Below are 18,508 nucleotides of genomic sequence, written 5' to 3'. Positions count from 1 at the left end.
TTCTGCACATGACAGACAGCAGGACAAAGGATCACAAATACCTCCGGAGTCATCAGTTTCTACTCACAAGAGCTGAACCCTGGGCAGTAGGGGATCTGTGGGAAGCAGGCAGCAGGTCCTAAACACATGTAGCACACTGAAAACACTACTCAGTTATAAGGTCTCTTTTTTTTTCCCATGGAAGCAAGGAGTCTTCCAGAGTTAGTATGGTCCTCAGATGATGTCCTTGGTGAAGTTTTTCCTCTCATTCTATTCTTTCAGTATGAACCTCCTAGGAATTGTTCCACTCAAAGGGGTTCTGCCTGTCAGCATCCAGACTTTGACATGAAAGACCTAAGAATATTGGATCTAACCCTGATGTGGGGCCAAGACACTTCCTGCATGCCAGTTGACACACAATCATGCTATCTGTTCACACTTTGAACCTACAGCAAACACAAGAGCACTTGAGATAGTTGTCTTCCATCAATGCCTCGGCAGCCTCAAGCAATTCCACTGCTGGCCACAGGACAAGAGCAGAAACATGGATAGGTACCACCTACCAGATGTCACACAAAACTTGTTGTCTTTCTGTAATTTCATGCTCTGCCAAAGCACTAATGGCTTGGATGTATGGCAGTGACAGAGACTGAACTGTCCAGGACTGCAGGACTTTGTTCTCAAAAGCCTGGCAGCAGCCTCACATGTACCAGCTCGGAAGAATAGAATTTTCACTAAGGAATTCTACAAGATGTTTTCTTTGGACTTCTGAATTCCCTGTTCATCAAATTTGTAAATACTGTGCTTTTCTTTTACATATTCCTCTCCATGGCAAATCTGGAACATGCGCCCTTGGGGTCACAATCATCTTACAGCAAAGACATTGTTCAAAGCCTAGAGATTTCTATTTTATAATTAAAATATCACCGACAATAACTCAGAGCTCAGAAAAAAGTTATCAATGGACAATTTTTCAGTTAAGGAAAAGGTGCTGCTCTTTATCCCTCCCTTCTCAGTCCATCCAGGCACCTAAACTGTTTACATGAAACACTTGAGCACTGACCTCAGTCCCAGGAACCATGGGAAGCTCCTGCTTGCAGGGTGGACACTGGCATGACACTAAAAAGCACTGAAGCACATTTGCTATTTTATTTATATGCATGTCCCCAGTAGAAGTTGGGTTAACAGGGTACACACACTACAAAACAGGGAAACACAATACACACGCTCCAAGAAGAAGCCTGGGTTATTTTTTGCAGCAAATTTACTTCAAGCCCTAAAAGCTTTTGGGTCTAAGATAAATATGGCCTCATTGTCATTCGTACAATTCAGTCTCTTGCCAATACTTCACAGCAATCACAGGCAGCATGAAGTAAATATTCATATGGTAATTGAGGCTGCACATGTTCCATGTATTAATCAGCACCTATAAACAGTTCTCAATACAGTCTGACCACAGGCAAACTAATATCCAAATTAAAATCACGTATAAAGCCTGCCAAGAATTAGACACAGCTGGACAAAGGGTACACAGTTTTGCTAAAAAAGGCAACAGTTAATGATGGACCAAATTCTCCTTTCAGCAGCCACTCCTAGTAGAAAAGCTTGGGAGGTCCACTGGGTACCAGAAGGAGAGGAAAACACAGAATCAACATCCAAACTGCTAAACCATGGCTGCTTTCAGGCAGATGATATAAAAGCCATTCAGGCTCCTGATCTTTACTGCCTTATGCCATCTTTGAGAACTATACTTCCTAGCATTGCCCCAAATTACATGGAAGAAATCATACTGGAGCACTTGTCCCTGAGGCTGCTTGACAGCCATATTCCCATATTCCCAGGGCTGTAAAATAATGTCAGAATAAAACCTGAGATACAATAGCTAATAAACCAAATGAAAACTCCTTACTGCTTTCCTCAATTTTCCAGAGGGAGTTTAGACTTTATAGGACCTGAATGACTGGGTTCATGGTTAGCCTGTGGCTGGTAAGAAGGTCTAAGATGCTGCTTTCCACAAGCACAAACAATAGCGAGGTAGTTACAGGATGGACTTATACAAAAGCAAGGATGTTTTCACATTTCATCCCTCCCTAGAGCACAAGGTCTGCTAAAGCCTGTTGATTACTCCCATGAGACCTTCCCAATGCAGTCAGCAGGAGCTCTGCTCATAAATCTCTTGTGCAGATTTGCATGCGTATCCATCACATACGTCATGCAAGATAAAATCCCCAAATACACAGAGATAAACAAGTGTGAATTTCCAGAGGTAGCTACCTTGTTTCAGAATGAAGAAGAAATAACCCAGAACCTTTGCCTAAACCACTAAATCCACTCAAATCTTTGATAGTGTCTTCAAAAGTAAAATGCTGCTTTCATCTCCTCCCAGATTATTTGTCACAGTTGCTTGTCCAAAGTGCTGGCCAACATGGGAAAAATCTCTTTGGGCAATGTGAGAGATTCCTGCTGGGCTTCCAGACTGGATAGAAGCAGTAAGAGCTCCACAGGAAGCATAACAAACTTGTAGTGGGGATTTTTTCTCTCTTGGCCTGAGCCTGAAATCACTGAAATCTCCATGTATTTCCCAAAGCAGGCATGTCCCTCATTCCTTGCTCTTTTGCTGGCTGTGAGGGAAGAGGCAGGGAAGGCTGATACGCTGCTGTAGGACCCAGCACTCCAGGACCTCTAGAAATGGGCAACAACAGCAAGATCATTCTAACTGGGTATCTAGATGCTGACAAACCTTCTGGAAAACTCCTTCTGTACAAGTAAAGAATTAGCAGTCAGATCATTCATGTGTGCCATGAACTAAAGTGGCCAAAGAAGATGACTTATTTCATGCCAATAAAGGCGTGAAATCAGCTATGAACAGAAAAAACAGAACAGTCCCATAAGCTAGAGGGCATAAAGATTGGAAAGTATCTGTAGATGAAGTTTCAAGGGTCCCAAGCTCCTTAAGGTGCCAATCATCTGAAAAGCGCTTCAGTTCCTAAGGACATGGAGGAGTTTCTCCATCAGAAAGCAGTTCCTGGTGTTCATGGAGGCATGTTATCTTAGAGGAGCTGGATATCCCATGCCAGCTGCAGCATGGTACCAGAGGTACAAGCTCCATCCTCCAGACTACCACAGACACAAAGAAAGGGAAATCAGCCTGTATCAGTGAGAAAAATGTGATCCCTGCAATGTTCTCTCCTCTGATCTTAATGCTACCAGGTAACTGAACAAAGCAGTCAGCAGACTGCCAGAAAGGTCCTTTTCTTAAACAGCAACAGTGATCACACTGGCTGCTCCTTCCATCCTTTCCTCCAAACTCTTTTGTTTTTCCTGCCAAGCTAGTGAGCAAGAACCTTCACTTCTAGTTCCTGTTTGACCTCTTATCTCCTGGCTTTCCAAGCAATCTCAGTTTAGTCTGTTGTACTTGTCTAACATCAACAGAAGTATTTTTGGAAGGTAGATTTCCCTTTTGTTCTGTTTCTACAGCAGTCTGTCCCTATGGCTCCAAGAACTACAGTGACAAAAGCAGAAGTACCAATGAAGATTGCAGATCTTCAAGGCCAAGATCAGACTACTGTGCTTTTCAAGCAAGAGCCAAAGATCTGCTGCAAGCACCAAAGCCCGATACACCCCAGCATTCATTCCCAGCAGCATCCATGGCAAAAAGGGAAGGTATAATTTACTCACCTTAAGCCTGACTTGTTCATAAATAACAATGGGCCTGTTGCTGAAGGTAATGGCATTGCAGAAGCTAGCCTGGCGCTTCACCGCCTTCTGTGTTGTGTCCATGATGATCTGGGACCCCTTCGTGTGAGGATGGAAAAGCAGAGGGCTGATGGATAGAGTTCCACATTGTGGGATGGGGAGACAGTGCTTCTGCTTGTGGTGGCATCTATGGGAGGAAGTCGAAAATGACCCACCAATGGAATCTGAAAGCAGAACAGAGAAAAAAGGGTTTCAAATCTACTGTGAATAATACAGATAATTTTCAATGAAAGAAGAAAAAAAAAGCAGACATACTTCAGATAGAAAAAAATTAGCCAAATCCTTAAATTATAAACTGCTGAGGGATTTTAGAGCATCTTCAGCAATAAAAGGCTGCAAGGATACTGAAGATTCCTGTTTGGACAATCCAACAGTACAGAGCATGATATTAGGACTGCACCTCAGCACTGAAATCACAGGTCATCTTGAGGCCACAGACCAGGAGGGAATAAAAGAATTGGTTCTAAAATTGGATCAAAGCCCTTGTGAAGTTGCAGTATTAAAGTGTCACACCTAGGGAACAATCTTCCCCTTCCAGAGGACTCTTACACAACTTGACCATTTCTCTCACACCTCCTTTGCAACAGCAGCTCCATTGACCTTTGCCTCCATGTGACTTTGGGTGCCCTATCCACCCACACCATGTGCCAGCTCAGGCACACACATTGCTAATTTATACACAAGCACCACTCAGCACTGACTCACCTGGATCTCTCCTCCACTGATAAGAACCTCAGTTGAGATCCCACATATCATGAAGGCATTGATCAGCACATCAAGATTACAGTGGGGAAAGGTAAGAGGGAAAAAGGCTGTGAAGGATGGAAGAAATTATATCTTTCTCCACTCAAGACTCTACAGAAAGACTTGACACAGGATCAGCACAGCCACGACACCAGCTTTGTTCCTGAACAAATGGACAGGCACGTTTCTTTTTAACAGGGAGCCTGGAGCAGCTCCAGATCAAAACAACTTCTCTGCTGATCATCTGCTTCCTATTCCTTGTGTGCACATACACACTACAACACGCACACATGTTTGGGAGGAAATACTCTTAAATTCTAAAACAGAGTACCAACAGAATACAGGACTATTCTGTGACAGACTGAAGGACACTACAAAAGCAAATACGATCTTAAGAATGAGCCAGTTTGTGCTGTAGAGATGCATGACTAAACTGTACTCTTTACATACACAAACTATAGAAACTAATTATCTATATTCTTCACACAAATTAACTGTTCACTGCTATGTATTTCTATAGCTACTATAAAATAATGCTTACACTTCTAATGTAACTCTTGACTGAGCAATAAAAAGTCCAGACCCTCTTCCTTACAACCTTTTGGGTAGTCTTAGCTTGTAGCTACACAAAGCTGTAACAGCACATCCTCAGACTGAGTGTGATTAACTATCAGCAGAACTTAAAATGCTGGCTTCTGATGAGAACATTCTAATTCAACTTCAGCAGCTGTCACTCTGGCCTTCTCATCTCCTTGATGGAATTTTTTTCCTCCCATTTTCAGCAACAGCGCTCTTCCTTCAGAACAGAGCAGGTAGGTCATACAGCACGGCTGTTACCTTTAAACACTTCCATTAATGCTTTATGGGACATATGAATCAACTGGGAGTTTTTTTGATGCTAAAAGTGATGTGGAATATGTCAGCTTACTTCTGTTCCTCATACATGCAGATGGAGAAATAAAGTGCAGAGTACTGAGGAAAGGTGGAAGTTAACCTGAGCAGGCAGGTCACAGAGGGAAACCTTTGGGAAGAACGGACTGCACGAAAGGGGACCTTCACAGGGGAAGGTCAGGACGTAGAAGCTCACATGAGCCTGACCTTTTCCCTTTGGAAAGGTCACTGCTGACCTGTGGGGGGAGCACCCTGGCTTTACCCACAGACCAGAGTAGGAGGTCAGAAGACAATACAAGCTGCAGCAGGCCCAAAGACAGAATATTCTTAGGGTACTGCCTAAGACTGCCTAAAAGAGAGGTACTGCCTCTCAATTAAAGACTGTCACATGCCCCAAAGAACAGGAGGTTGAATCCCTTCCAGTATCACTAGATTTTCGGAAACTAGGTGTGTTCTCTACTATCTCCCCTTTGAAACTGCTATCTTGTGACAAAAGTCACAAGAGCAAGATCATGCCTGTCTGAAAACAGCCTCTGTGCTGAAGGGCTGCAAGCCCAGAAGAGCACCGTAGAACCCTGTACAGCTTTCCGGCTTCCATGCTGGGGGTCCCAAAGAACAGCAGCTGCTCACTCCTTAGGTTTGACTTCATCTCTCCATGCATGCCTGGTTATAGATGCTGTTTGAACTATTTCACTCAGCACCAGGTTTGAACCCTGAACCCAACATTCCCAGAATATCATAAGCCCTGCCAAGACCATAGCAAAAGTGGTAAAGTACCACTTGCTCCCCTGAGCTGCAAGGTCATGGACTGGATCTTCTGAAACCTTTAAGCGAGCCAAGGTGAAGAAGATGCTAATACGAACCACACCACAACACAACTGAACTGCTCTGTCTTCAGTGTCCCACTCCTAAGTGCATCCTTTTAGGGGCCCTTTGGTAAAGCAGAGTATTTCCCCAAAGGTGGCACACTACTCCTTCCCTGTGCCTTAGATGTCCCAGCTCTCCCAGATCTCAAGGCCTGACCAACATCCTGTATAGCACACACAAGGCAACGCTGGGAGTTCTCAGCTTAGGAAAATGCAGCTCAAAGCCTGTTAGGGGTTTTCACCAGAAGTGCTCATGCTCTGCAAACATTACACATAATCTTGAAGGCATGGGATTTCTTAAATTCTGCAAGAAATGTCTGAATTTATTTTTTCTTTAATACATTTTTTCCAGTTGAAAATACCTCAATAGGCACTCATGAGAATATTGGAAAAAAACATTTCAGATTGAAAACTGACTGCAAGGGATTGAAGATAAATTTCTTATAGCATGTGAAATAAGTATCATTCAGAATTGAAAGAAAAAGAAAACAAGACTTTAAAAAAGAGGCCAAAGATTAACATGCAGTAGCAAATGGAAATGACATATCCTTGTCTGACTGGGGAGAAGGAGAGGCCTGGGGTGGGGACAGAGGTACCTGTGCTGCAGGCAAGTGAAAGTGAAACGAGCAGGCATGGCAAACACCACACTATGAATGGAGAAGAGTGTTTCAGAATTATTACTTTATCAGAAGAGGCTGACAGTGCTTTATCTGGCAGGTGGCCTTAATGGATAAGCACTTAAAGGGAAGGATTTTGAAAAGGAAGAAAAGGAAATCATATGTGGGTGTAGGGACAGGGACACCCACACAAGCGAAGCAGAAAAGGCCTGCCCTTGAAGGAGTCTCCACACAACCTTTCCAAAGCTGGGTAGTTAGTAATAGCACAGGGAGAAAAAAAATCAACTGAGATGAATGCTTGCAAACCTTACCATTTCTTGAGCTGGACCCATACTTTTGAAAATTATCAGTGAAACACAGCATAACTAGTTACACTGATCATTTATATTTGTTAATAATAAGCTCAGAAGACGAAAACATATTGAAATTGTTATGCTAGGCTTTGCAAAAGGATTCTTAAAAGCACAACTTGAAATACAGTTTACTAAAAATAAACATTAACTTAACACCAGTGGAAGCTTGAAAGGGGGTGCAAACCTTGTTTTCTCACATGCAGCCTGACCCAGGGCATGTGCACAGAAGAGAGAACCATAAATTAATGCAAATCTTCACTGCCTTTAAAAACATGTTTGCTGTTCTTGAGGGAGTAAGTAATAATATATCTCCAATCTATAGCCAGCTCTCCCTGGGCCTGTAGGATGGCAATGACCCTGTCAGATTGCTGTCACCACAGTAAAGTACTCATGTTTGCATGCCAGGATGACCAAGAAGCCAAAGCAAAGCTTTGGTCCTCCACAGGAAGAGACTATAGCTTTGCAAGAGTTAGGGTATTCAATGATAGAAATGCAAAGGGTTAATTCTAGAGTGCTAAATCCAAATTAAGGAGCATTTTGGGTTAAACTTTAGTGAATTAAGGAAATATCTACAAGGTGGATCTCAGCCAGCTGGTCGGATCTAGCATTCCCATCCAAGACTCCAAAAGAAGTCAAAGCCAAAACATAACTTACTTTCATCTGTGCTATTTTAGAGGTGACAAGATGTATCAAGCGAGTAGGTTTGTGCACAGTGTAAGATTTTCCATTTACAACACAAGAGGCAGGTGCAGGCAAACCACATGCATATGAAAGGGGATAATACCAGTCCTGTTTGTTTTTTTAACCTGAAATGCTAATTTGTCTAAGTTGTCTTTACAGTAAGAGATATGAGACAACAAGTGTGGTTTTACAGCATCTGTGAGAAACCTCCCTCTACCCAGTATAAAACTTGGACAACAGAAGCTGGAGTTGTTTGCAGGATGATCTGCAATGGATCCATCTTTCAAACCTGACAAGTGGTGGGAAGGAAATGGTTCATTTTGTCGAGCCCTCAAAGTGAAGAAGCTGATTTTTCATTTCATAAAGAGAAGTGAAATGAGGGGAAGAGATGCAAAAAATGACAGTAAGAACGAAGGGCAGGAAAACAGGTGCAACAAGTAAAATTTTTAATAAATACACGCACAGCAAGACTTTGTTTGCCAGGGACAGAAGAGATGACTTCAAAGCTTCAGCACAGAAAGGAAAGGAGAAAGGCTGTGTCCTGGGGATGGCATAGAGACAAATTGGATCTGCAAGACTCACGATACTGGTGTGTTTGAGGGCATTTAGGAGGATAGGCTGAGAGAGAGAGACACTGGCATTTCCTCTGTGTCTCTGCTCAGCTGGGATGTGCATTTTCTCTCTATCCCTTGCAGTGCTGCAGCTGAGGAGCAGAGATATGTCCTATCCAACAGGATGCACAGAGACAGCAACCTCTGCAAGAGTGCCAGGCAGTGACCTGGGAGTGGGGCTTTTTTAGCAACACAGCTGAACACCTCAACTTAGGAGTCCCTGGTCAGAACCTAGATATAAGGCTTTACAAAAGCTTGCCTGAAGACAGTGCTGAGGCTCTGACTATCAGTAAGAGTCAGGAGTGTGGCAACTTCTATAAAGCTTGAAAAAAGTAGATAAAAGAGCTGAGGAGTAACACAAGAATAAGATCTCTTCTTCAGTTATAATAAGCCTGAGTTGTTTGTAATATTTTATTTTTTAAAAAGGCAAAATACTCAGAGCAAAAGTTTAGGCTGGGCAAAGTAGATAGATTTAAGTACTACAGATGAGAAGTGAATCTGTTAATTGACTACAGGAAGGATAAGGCTGAACTGATGTTTGTTGCTGAAATTACACAGAGAGATGAGAAGATGTCTCTGTACAGAGGTTAGAGCAGACTCTGCCAGATGAGGGAAGGAAAATGCAGGAGAGGCAGATGGAGAGGGCAGCAGGACAGGACTGAGCTGGGAAGGCAAACCCTCACACATACCATCTCCAGGAAGAGCAATCCAGATGATGGCTCTGTAAGCACTTAAAAAGTACCAAGGCTGACCAGGCCCTTTTCCTTATTGAAGAATAGATGACACCAAGAAGAAAAGTGTGACTATAGTTCTAATTGCATCATCAGGCTGTTGAGAAGAACTCTCTTCCCCTTATAAATGAATTTTTAAATTTCATATCTTCGGCTACAATGCTGTGTAATCATTAATCATCTCCCGGTGCCTAATTAGGCACTGTTTATTCAGTGTCTTTCAGTCATTCACAAAAATTCAGTTACTCTTGTGACACAGCAGAGGCCTCTGGTACCACTCCACTTCCCATGGATGCAGCCCACCCTTTCCAGGTCCCTCTTTGCCCTCTCCCCATGCAAATCCCCCTGAGCCCCTGCGGGCCATAAGCCCACTAAGCATGTAAGAACAGCAGAGCATAAGTAAGCAGCCATATGCTCCCATCTGCCAGGTAAGGAGAGAGGGGGTGAGCAGCCCCACCCGGAAGTTGCTGGGCAGAAGGAATTGCCTTGGGAGCTGCACCCCCGGGCTCCAGACAAATCCATGGAAAGGGATGCATCCCTGCATCAGCAGCAGCCACTCCTCCCTACAGTAGCTTCCAGCAGCTCCTCTGATCCACAGGCAGGAACAACTTGCATGTGCAATAATTATGTTTTTGACAGTGGGGAGGCATTTCTGACCTAATTTTCTTTGTACCTCGGTGATGCATCTTTATTATTCTTACTATGGCTTACTAACTTATTATTGTAGGTTGATGCTGTGAGGAGGAAATCAGAAGATCGAAGTAAAAAAATCATGCCATGGAAGCATCTAAGGTTTCTTTCTTGATTTAGAACATTTTTGCTCTGCTGTGATCAGGTAGGCTCTGTCAGCACTCTAATGAGAAATGTAATAATATATTTATGTCTTCTTACAAAAGAAAGCAAGTTAGGTTTAGAAAGAAAGTCTAGTTAGGTTTAGGGTCTAGGGATGTTTCAAAAACTCTGTTTATCCTTCTCTTGCAAAAGTGCAGTTTGGTAAACTCCTTTTCTAAATCTGATGCTTCAGAAGGAATAGAAACAGCCTGCCCAGAGTGATGGCTGATCTGTCTGTGCTGCAGATGGTGGGACATAAGGAAGAAAAAAACTCAGAACTTTCCATGCTCTGCCCTGTTGATAATCCTTATCTTCTCAAAGATAAGCTGATACACTACTGGACACAAGATTACATATAAGTTATAAGTTATGTTTGCTTTTCTGACTCACTGCATTAACAAACCCACTTCTTGTCATAGCTCCTTTTCCAGATGCTGCCCAGTTAGGATAAGCCATTGACCTCTCCCACCTACTGTAACTCCAGTTACTCATTTCTTTAGTATAGATCAGAACTATGCACAGAACATATTTTTGTTAACATTACAATATTCCTCCTAATTTACACTTATATGGTTTACATGATTTACACTAATCATGTAAACCAAGCCCAAGCAGTCATTGCAGATATTCACATTACAGTTATGCTGCTGAGATTAGGGCCAGGAGCCCTTCATCCCTCTCTACACAGGTCCCAGGGTACTATACAAATATAAACCTTGCACCCACTTTGAACCAAAGCCTCACAGTCACAAGCAGGGTGTTCTCACCGTGGTGCTGCCTGCACTGCGGCTTTTCCCCTTCCCCTCCCGCAACGCTGGGCACAGGCGTGACAAACAGCAAAGCTGCTGCCCCAGAGGCAGCCCTATCTCACTGCACAGCCACAGTCAGCAGAGAAGCCACTCTCAGAGAGTTCATGACAGTTCATACTGCAAGAAGAAAAAAAAAAAAGCTACACAAAAGCAGAGCCCGAGTGCAAATATTTTACGGCTGTGTAGTATTTCCATGCACTACAAATCAATGTAAAAGATGTTTTCTTCAAGGGGCCTCATATAGGCTGTGTTTTTAAAATGCATTCCCTCTGCTAAATATAAATCAGTAAGAGTTTTTGTTCTTCCAAAAGATTAGCTAGCCTCAGTATTTTGGGATCTAATTCTGGAATACTTGTTGAGGTGCCAGCATTCTCTTCCAATTTAAATACAGTTTAATGGAAAGTCTATCCTGGGCACATTTTCCATCTACACTGTAATAGCTTGAAAGTCTGAACGCTGAGAGTTCACCAGAAACAGAGGTAACCTATCAAGGTTAAACTTCATTTATTTATCAGGATTAGAAAGGATGTGGGAGCAATGGAGAGCAAGAGAAAGCAAACGTAAGAGCAGTAGAGACAAGCGAATGGATCTGTAGAACCAAAATCCAAGAGATGGTAGAAATGGTGTAGCCTACTGAGAAGGCCATGCAAAGAAAAGGAGAGAAGCTGTGGTTCTGAAATCAAGCACTTGAATTTGCTTTGAGTTGTATCTGTGTAAAATCAAAGATGTGCCCCTAGACTCATGATGCTGAATTAGGCACACATCAGGCTGCTCCCACTGAATATTTACAATATAACAGGATGCTTTTCTTTGCATCAGTTGAAAGAGACAGGATATTTTGTGAAGCATATCTGAATTCTTCTTCTTCGTGGATGATCAGCTAGAGGATGCTTACACATCCTGAGCATCTTGTTCAGCACAGCTCCCTAATCAGAGACCACCTCTAATCAAGAAAGACATGCACTGGGTTGAATGGTAGAGCAGTGAAAGAGCACCTTCTTTTACCTAGCTGGAGTTTAGGCTGTGTTCAGTACCACATATCATGAAGCTTTATGCTGTAATGCCATTTCTAAAGACTCTCAGAAAGCAGTTTTTCTTCTGTCATACATGACAATTACACTTGGAGTGTGCCTTTTTTCTAATATAAAACATCAGCTTAGAGTCACTTCAAGAAACTGTAAAGTTGGGTCATTTTCTGTGCAGTCTTGTTTAAAAACACAGTGCTCAAATTATTCTTGTTTCAACCCCTTCCTCCTGAAAGTCTCCTGCTGTTTTTCCTTGCAGGATCCCTTGAGAGCATGATTGCCAGGAGCAGCTCCTTACCCATCCATATTTAAATTTGTGAGGTGCAGTGATCTTTTGCCAAAATTATCTAGTGTTGATATGATAATGTTCCCAAACTCAGGTCACTGCTCTTTCCTTCCTGTAACTGGTAGCTGTGGAAATACTGCCAACCAGTAGGTCTCTTCTGTCCTTTTTTTGCCTATTTTAATTTCCTTCTGATCAACTGAAAATTTCCTTTTTCAGCAGCAGAAAATTGCACCACTCTCTTTGCTTTTAGTCAGAACAGTCTCCAAACTATTTCCATCTGCATCAGTTACCCAAATGTCAAAGATTTCCATTCAATATAAAGTCCAAAAGCAGTCCTAAAGGGAACTTCTTTAAATATATATCTACTCAGGGTCACCTGGCTGCTTTTTATGCAGGGGGGTTTTGTAGGGTTTATGTTCTTGTGAAATGGAATATGAAAGTGCTTACAAAGGAAATATGACCTGAAATTCTAGTCTTGCTCCACACTGACCAGACCCAAAAGACATTGATTCCACTGGCTTTATTTCCTGTTTGGCAACAAATAAATCCTTAAAGTAAGGGGTTATTTGAGCTAGCAACTTATCAGGCAGGTCAAAATTTACTATTACTTTTACTATTTGGCCACATTTAACATCCTCTTAAATATTTCAGGATTATAGGAGCCACATATTTTTTTTTTTAATTCTTCCTTTTCATTCTTCTCTGCCTATTTCTTCTTGAGGAAGACTCACATAACATACAACCTTCCTCTCTGCTTTCTTTACCATCCTTTCCTCCTTCTTCCTCCTCCTCCCTTGTCACAAATATTAGTTTCTCAGCCACTTCTCTCTTTCAAGTCTTCACCTTCCTTCACTAGCCTCACTTTATCTGGCATATTTCTCTCTCACTTAGGTCTACTCTTTCTTTTTTTCAGTCTTTTGGACTATCCTGGTTTGTTCTCCTCATGTTTCATACCTTCTCATTTTAAAAAAACCCAAACAATTCCCTGTCTCCTAAAGTACCTCCTGGGCCCTTGTGAATAACCAAGGCTCTCCAATCTCACAAAGTTATAAAGAGATGGATTTATTTTGGCAGATCACTAGTTAATCTGTAACATATTCCTGCAAAGAAACTTGCACTGGGTACTAAATGAGGCTAAAGTTTCTCATTGAAATGGTGTTTTTTTAGGTACATTGGTGGGATGAAAGTACAGAGCCCCATGCCTGACTCCCACCATCAGCCTCTTAAATTCCCAGTGCACCTGGCAAAGCCAGCTGTAAAGCTCCCAGCCCAGGGCAGGGCACCAGCCCTGCTCTCCAGCAACTTTGATGCACAAATAGAAATTATAAACAAGAACTTTTGCCCAGACCAGGGAGGACTCCAGTAGCATTAGAAGCATTAACCACACCATAAAATATTATTTTTTTCCAGGCAAATAATATAAGTACTGCTGAGGCAAAACCAGAAGAAAGGGCAACATTTCTCCCTTTATGCAAGAATTTGGCCCTCTACACACACATTCCTTCATTAATCTGTACTTTCTGTACCACAGTCACAAGTGGAATCTAAATTATTGACTTTCCCACTCTCATCTGGCTCTACAGCACATCACTTGCACCAGTTTCAACACCCTTTACCAGTAAATAACTCTGTTTCTTTAGCAGACCAGAACTTGAACTTGGACCACTGAATTAAAACATGAAACTTCACCAGCCAGTCAGACCATAAAGTTACAGTTTATTTTTACAAAAATAAACATTATATCTCATGCTTATTCAAAGAGTAAGTGTGAATACTATTCCACCATCCTTCCTAGCAATTCCCACGCCAGACCTATGAAGTTATCACTTCACGTTTTGCTACAAACAGCTGCTGGAACAGTCCATGGGGGAACTTGCTTTCCTTAGCATTTGCTGCCACAGGTCAGCCAGTAGAAGACCAAGGGTGCTGAATCCTTATTGCCTGAGGACAAGAGCACATAGACCTGTTTTATTTCTTTAGAAGTCATCCTACCTGCTACCACCTCATGCTGAATCTCACAAAGACAGAAGAGATGGGTCCAGCCCAGAACTGTTTACAGGTTATAAGAAAAGAAATAGGAATAAGAGGAATATAACTTTGTAAACAAGCATATGTTTTATCTATATGTGATTTTAATGAATCTGTTTCTGGAATCATGCTGTTCCATACTCACGGCCAGTGCTATTCCTTGCCCCGGAGGACAGTAGGAGGTGACTCCACACCTCTTCTGCCACCACAACAGCACATGGAAGTCAGTTCTAGTCCTCTCTGATTTGCATAGGCAAAAACACACCTCAAACTAGAAGCTCCAAGCCCTTTCATTATAAGCCCTCACAGAATCCCCTCAAACCTTCATGATTATTTTCTAATTACTTGGGTAACAGTCAACCACTCAAAGTTGTTTTGTAGAGGACATACCCCAATGTTTCCTGTGAGAACACACCAAGGAAGTTCTGTCACCCCTGGCTTTGAAATTTAACATCAGTATGTACAAACAGGAAAAAAACTTCCCAATAATTCAATTTTCATTGATTTTATATTGCTGCAGATTTACTTTCATGACCTTTCCTGACACAGATGACCAGTTACCAGTTACTGAAGCTGGGTAATATACAGCAGGTGGCACGGGAGGAACACATCATGAAGATGAAAGTCATCATGGAGAGGACTGCATTTCTAAATAGCTGAAGGAAGAGAGAGATGGGCTAGAAAAGCAAGCCAGCTTGGAATGGGAAGATCACATTGCTTTACAAGTCCTGCAGAGGGGCATTTTTGCATATTGATGTACTGAAAAGAGGAAGAAATTTAATGCCATGCGAGTCAGAGCATTGCTCCTGATGAAGCCACATTCATAGTGTGACTGCCTTGAAGATCATGTGTGAGCTGGAAACAAGCCTAAAGGGCTCAGGGGACTTTATTCTCTTGGTGGAAAGACACATACACTATTTCAGAAAAGCAAGGAGCAATTAAGTGTGGAGACTAATTTGTCCATCCATTTTCCTTGCTTTTTTTAGCTTAAAAAAAGTGTAACATCCTTTACTCAACATTCAGATAAGGGGCATTTCTTCTGGTAAGAAAGATCAGTGGAGCTTTAATATTTTTAGGGGTTTGCAGGTTTGTGTTTTTGTTTTGTTTTTTTTTCAGTACATAAATGCTCCTGTTTATCTAAGCCACAGCACTAAATTATAATGTAATAAGGGCCACACTACATCCCTGACAGATGCTCCTTCCTGACAGCACAGAGAGATGCAGCTGTTGAACTGGAGTCTGCAAATCCAGACCTCTGGGCCATGAAGCATTTCCCTGATTAATTTTCTGCACCCAAAAGCAGATCTCAATTCTGAATCTGAACCTACTGCTGTAAATAGAGTACACAGAGGAAAAACACAAAATGTTTGATATCAAACTGAAGTTGCACAAATACCAAACCACTATCAATCTGTATTTTGTTCCCCAGAAGGTACACTTCAAAATCTCTGCAATACTGAAATTATTAAGGGTAATTTGCCCATATTTACACTTTATTACAGCTGCTCACACAGTACTACACACCCTACTCTGCATTAACTGAGCCAGCACTACCAGCCATGTGTGCAGCACAAAATTACTGTTTCTGCCACACCACTAAAGACAAAACTGATAAAGTCTGTCCACAAGGGTTAAAGCATGGATTTTCCAAAGCACAGCATGAAGAAAAGTTGGAAAGCATGTATTGTCATGTAGATATATATATAGCAAATAAATCTCAAAATATTCCAGTTATCAAATGCCAAAGAGCTTCTGAATCTCCAAGCAACTGCTTGTACACTGGGCAGTCTGAAGCTGCAATCAGTCTGGGATGAGGCATGGCCTGGAGTCCCCAGGGAACAGCTTTGCTGTATGAGGGTTCAGAGAAGAAAGGTCTCTGTGGGATAACTCGTGAGTGGGTAAAGAGAGGTAGCCACTCTGCAACTAACAGGACAGAAACATCTCCCAGCAAAATGGCCAAGGTTACAGGATCTCTGCTGAAGTGCACTGTGAGCGGTCAGCTCTCGCAAACATTGTGAATGACTTTAGCACTCTTTCAAATCTATCTGTAGTACATTTGTACAATATTTATCTGAATTTTATCCTTTCTGCCATTGGTACAGATAGCCTGGATGTTTTATCCTTTGTTTGATAAATGCCATTACACACCTGTGTAGGAAGGATGCAGGGAACTGCAATCACTGCATCTCCATTTTCAGGAATTAATATCTAACATGATGCACTATCCTTTGCAGAACCCCAGTGATAGCACTGCACATTTTCCTAGCTAAGCCTGACTGCTAGGAGCCATGCACTGAACAGCACACACCAAAGAGAGTAAGATCATTTACAGTCAGCAACCATCCAAAGTCCAAGTGTTGAAATACAGAGACACAGTATCAAGATTTTGGATCACCCACCCTTGCTCAAGCAATAGTGCCCTGGGCTGGTCAGAAAGGAGACAGGTTTGCCCAGGTTTGCCAGGTTTGTCACAGCCATGCTGCTCAAAGTCTCTTTGGCCCATTTTGAAAAGCCACTGATGTGCAGAGAGATTAAGAGAAGAAGAACAGCAACTCCTACCATGCTGTAGCTCCTATTCCATGTGAGATCTGTATGAGACCAGCACCCATCAAGACTCCCAATCTTCTGCATTCCTTCCAAGCACATAGATTCACTCAGAATCATAAAACAAAAAGGCAACACAAATGATAGTCTCTTACCCTTCAGAGATGAAAAAACAGAGGGTGGCATTGAACTAGTTTAAGATAATGAGAAAATAAATTCAGCAGATCTCCTTTTCCAAGTTGCCAAGAAATTCATACCATCAATGATGCCTTTGCAAAAGCAATTAGATTCTTAAAGCTCTATTTTATATTTGATAATCTGATTCTATTTGGTGTGCAAAGACAGAAGACATTTTGATCTGGGATACTTCAGTACATTATAGCCACCCATATATTTCCATCTTCCAGAGAGTTTTTTTAAAATTTTTTCTTTGTTATCTCAATCTCTTTATAAGCTGCCATTTTTTTAACCTTTGAAAAATACCAGTTCTTAGCAACCCTTGTCTTCAGTCAGTCTTCAAACAGCCCTAGAGAAAAGCTTTATTTAAAGTACTTTTAGTTGAGTCAGTGAATATTAGAGATAGGCAGATCAGAAATGAAACTGTGGCTTTCAAAACTCTCACCCAAAAGCCTTTCCTTTACTCTCCTCCTCCCAAAAGCTAAAGAAACATTTCTATCTTTCTTCTGACCAAAAGCCTGGTCTAATGAACAGAAAATAAAATCCAGGATTTGTTTCATTCCAAAACATTATCCCAAACACTCTTGCCACCAAGCTGCCATTTGACTAGTTTCTAACATTTAGGCTTTCCAGCCAAAGAAAGGATAAAACCATGGAGAAATTTTCCTTAAGCAAAAGATGTTTACCGGAAGTCTTCTTTATTTTACAGCAGGAACCAACCCAGAGCAGAGATCGCATTTACGCCAGAGCTCTGACAAATGCCTGTTGAGCTGCAACACTTAAACCACTTGCATTTTAAACAGCAGTTTGTCAAGTGATACTAATTATTTGGGAGGTCTCTGCTCCTAGAAACGTAAACATTTCTTTTCATAGTAATCACATTTTCTTTTCCATGTGATGCTTCCAGCAGAGGCTGAAATTAAAATGGCTTCTTTGTGTGCCACAATGTGGTTTATGGCTCAAATCCCCCTCTACTCTGGCAAACAGGGGATAGTGTTGCCCTGGGGCTCTGCATAGCACCTTCCCATCCCTGTTTGTAGGCAGAAACCTCCTCTCCACGGGTGGAGAGCTCTCCCCGGATAAAACCCATCCACTTTCCTCAAGGCTGCAGCTTCCCTCTGGCTGGTAACACAGGTCTGGGACTTGCAGTAGCCTGAGGATCACTTCATAAAACAAGCTAAGGGATCAGTTGCTAGGGAGCACTGCAGGGAACTGACAAACAGGCTCTTGCAAGAGTCCGAGTCAAAAAACCCACAACCAATTCCCAGATCTGCCAAGGCGCAACTCAAATGCAGGCACGTTTCCTTCAAACTCCCTCCTGGTTCAACAGGCACTGCCTGGGCTCTGCTTAAGCCAGGCCACAAGCCTCAGAGTTTCTTGAAAAACACCATTTCAGTCCCACCCCAGTATCTCACAGCAGGTCCTGCTTTTACTGACTAGTCTATTGGCCAAAAACTTCCAGTGTTGTATCCATACGGCGCCACGTAGCTGCACAGCAGGGCCTATCACAGAGAAAATCTGGCAGCGTCAGCCAGAAAAAGTATCATGAAATCACAGCACGTAACCCAAAGACTTTACC

At 42.2% G+C, this 18,508-nt stretch overlaps 1 protein-coding gene across 3 annotated transcripts in view; it reads right to left on the bottom strand.

Annotated features, from left to right (window-relative positions):
• The window catches only part of NEURL1 (neuralized E3 ubiquitin protein ligase 1), a 142,714-nt gene that overhangs the window by 57,067 nt on the left and 67,139 nt on the right, over positions 1-18,508 (bottom strand). For all 3 annotated transcript variants that reach the window (XM_088059694.1, XM_088059695.1, XM_014250126.2), the window contains exon 2: positions 3,658-3,899. In XM_088059694.1, the coding sequence (XP_087915820.1) occupies positions 3,658-3,899 (242 nt within the window). The remainder of the gene's footprint in view (positions 1-3,657; positions 3,900-18,508) is intronic.

Source organism: Pseudopodoces humilis, chromosome 9, assembly GCF_049639895.1.
Source record: "Pseudopodoces humilis isolate 2021_Gansu_Grassland_sample_001 chromosome 9, ASM4963989v1, whole genome shotgun sequence".
Taxonomy (NCBI): Eukaryota; Metazoa; Chordata; class Aves; order Passeriformes; family Paridae; genus Pseudopodoces; species Pseudopodoces humilis.
Note: the sequence above shows the minus strand (reverse complement) of the source record. Positions and strands in the feature narration are given on the sequence as shown.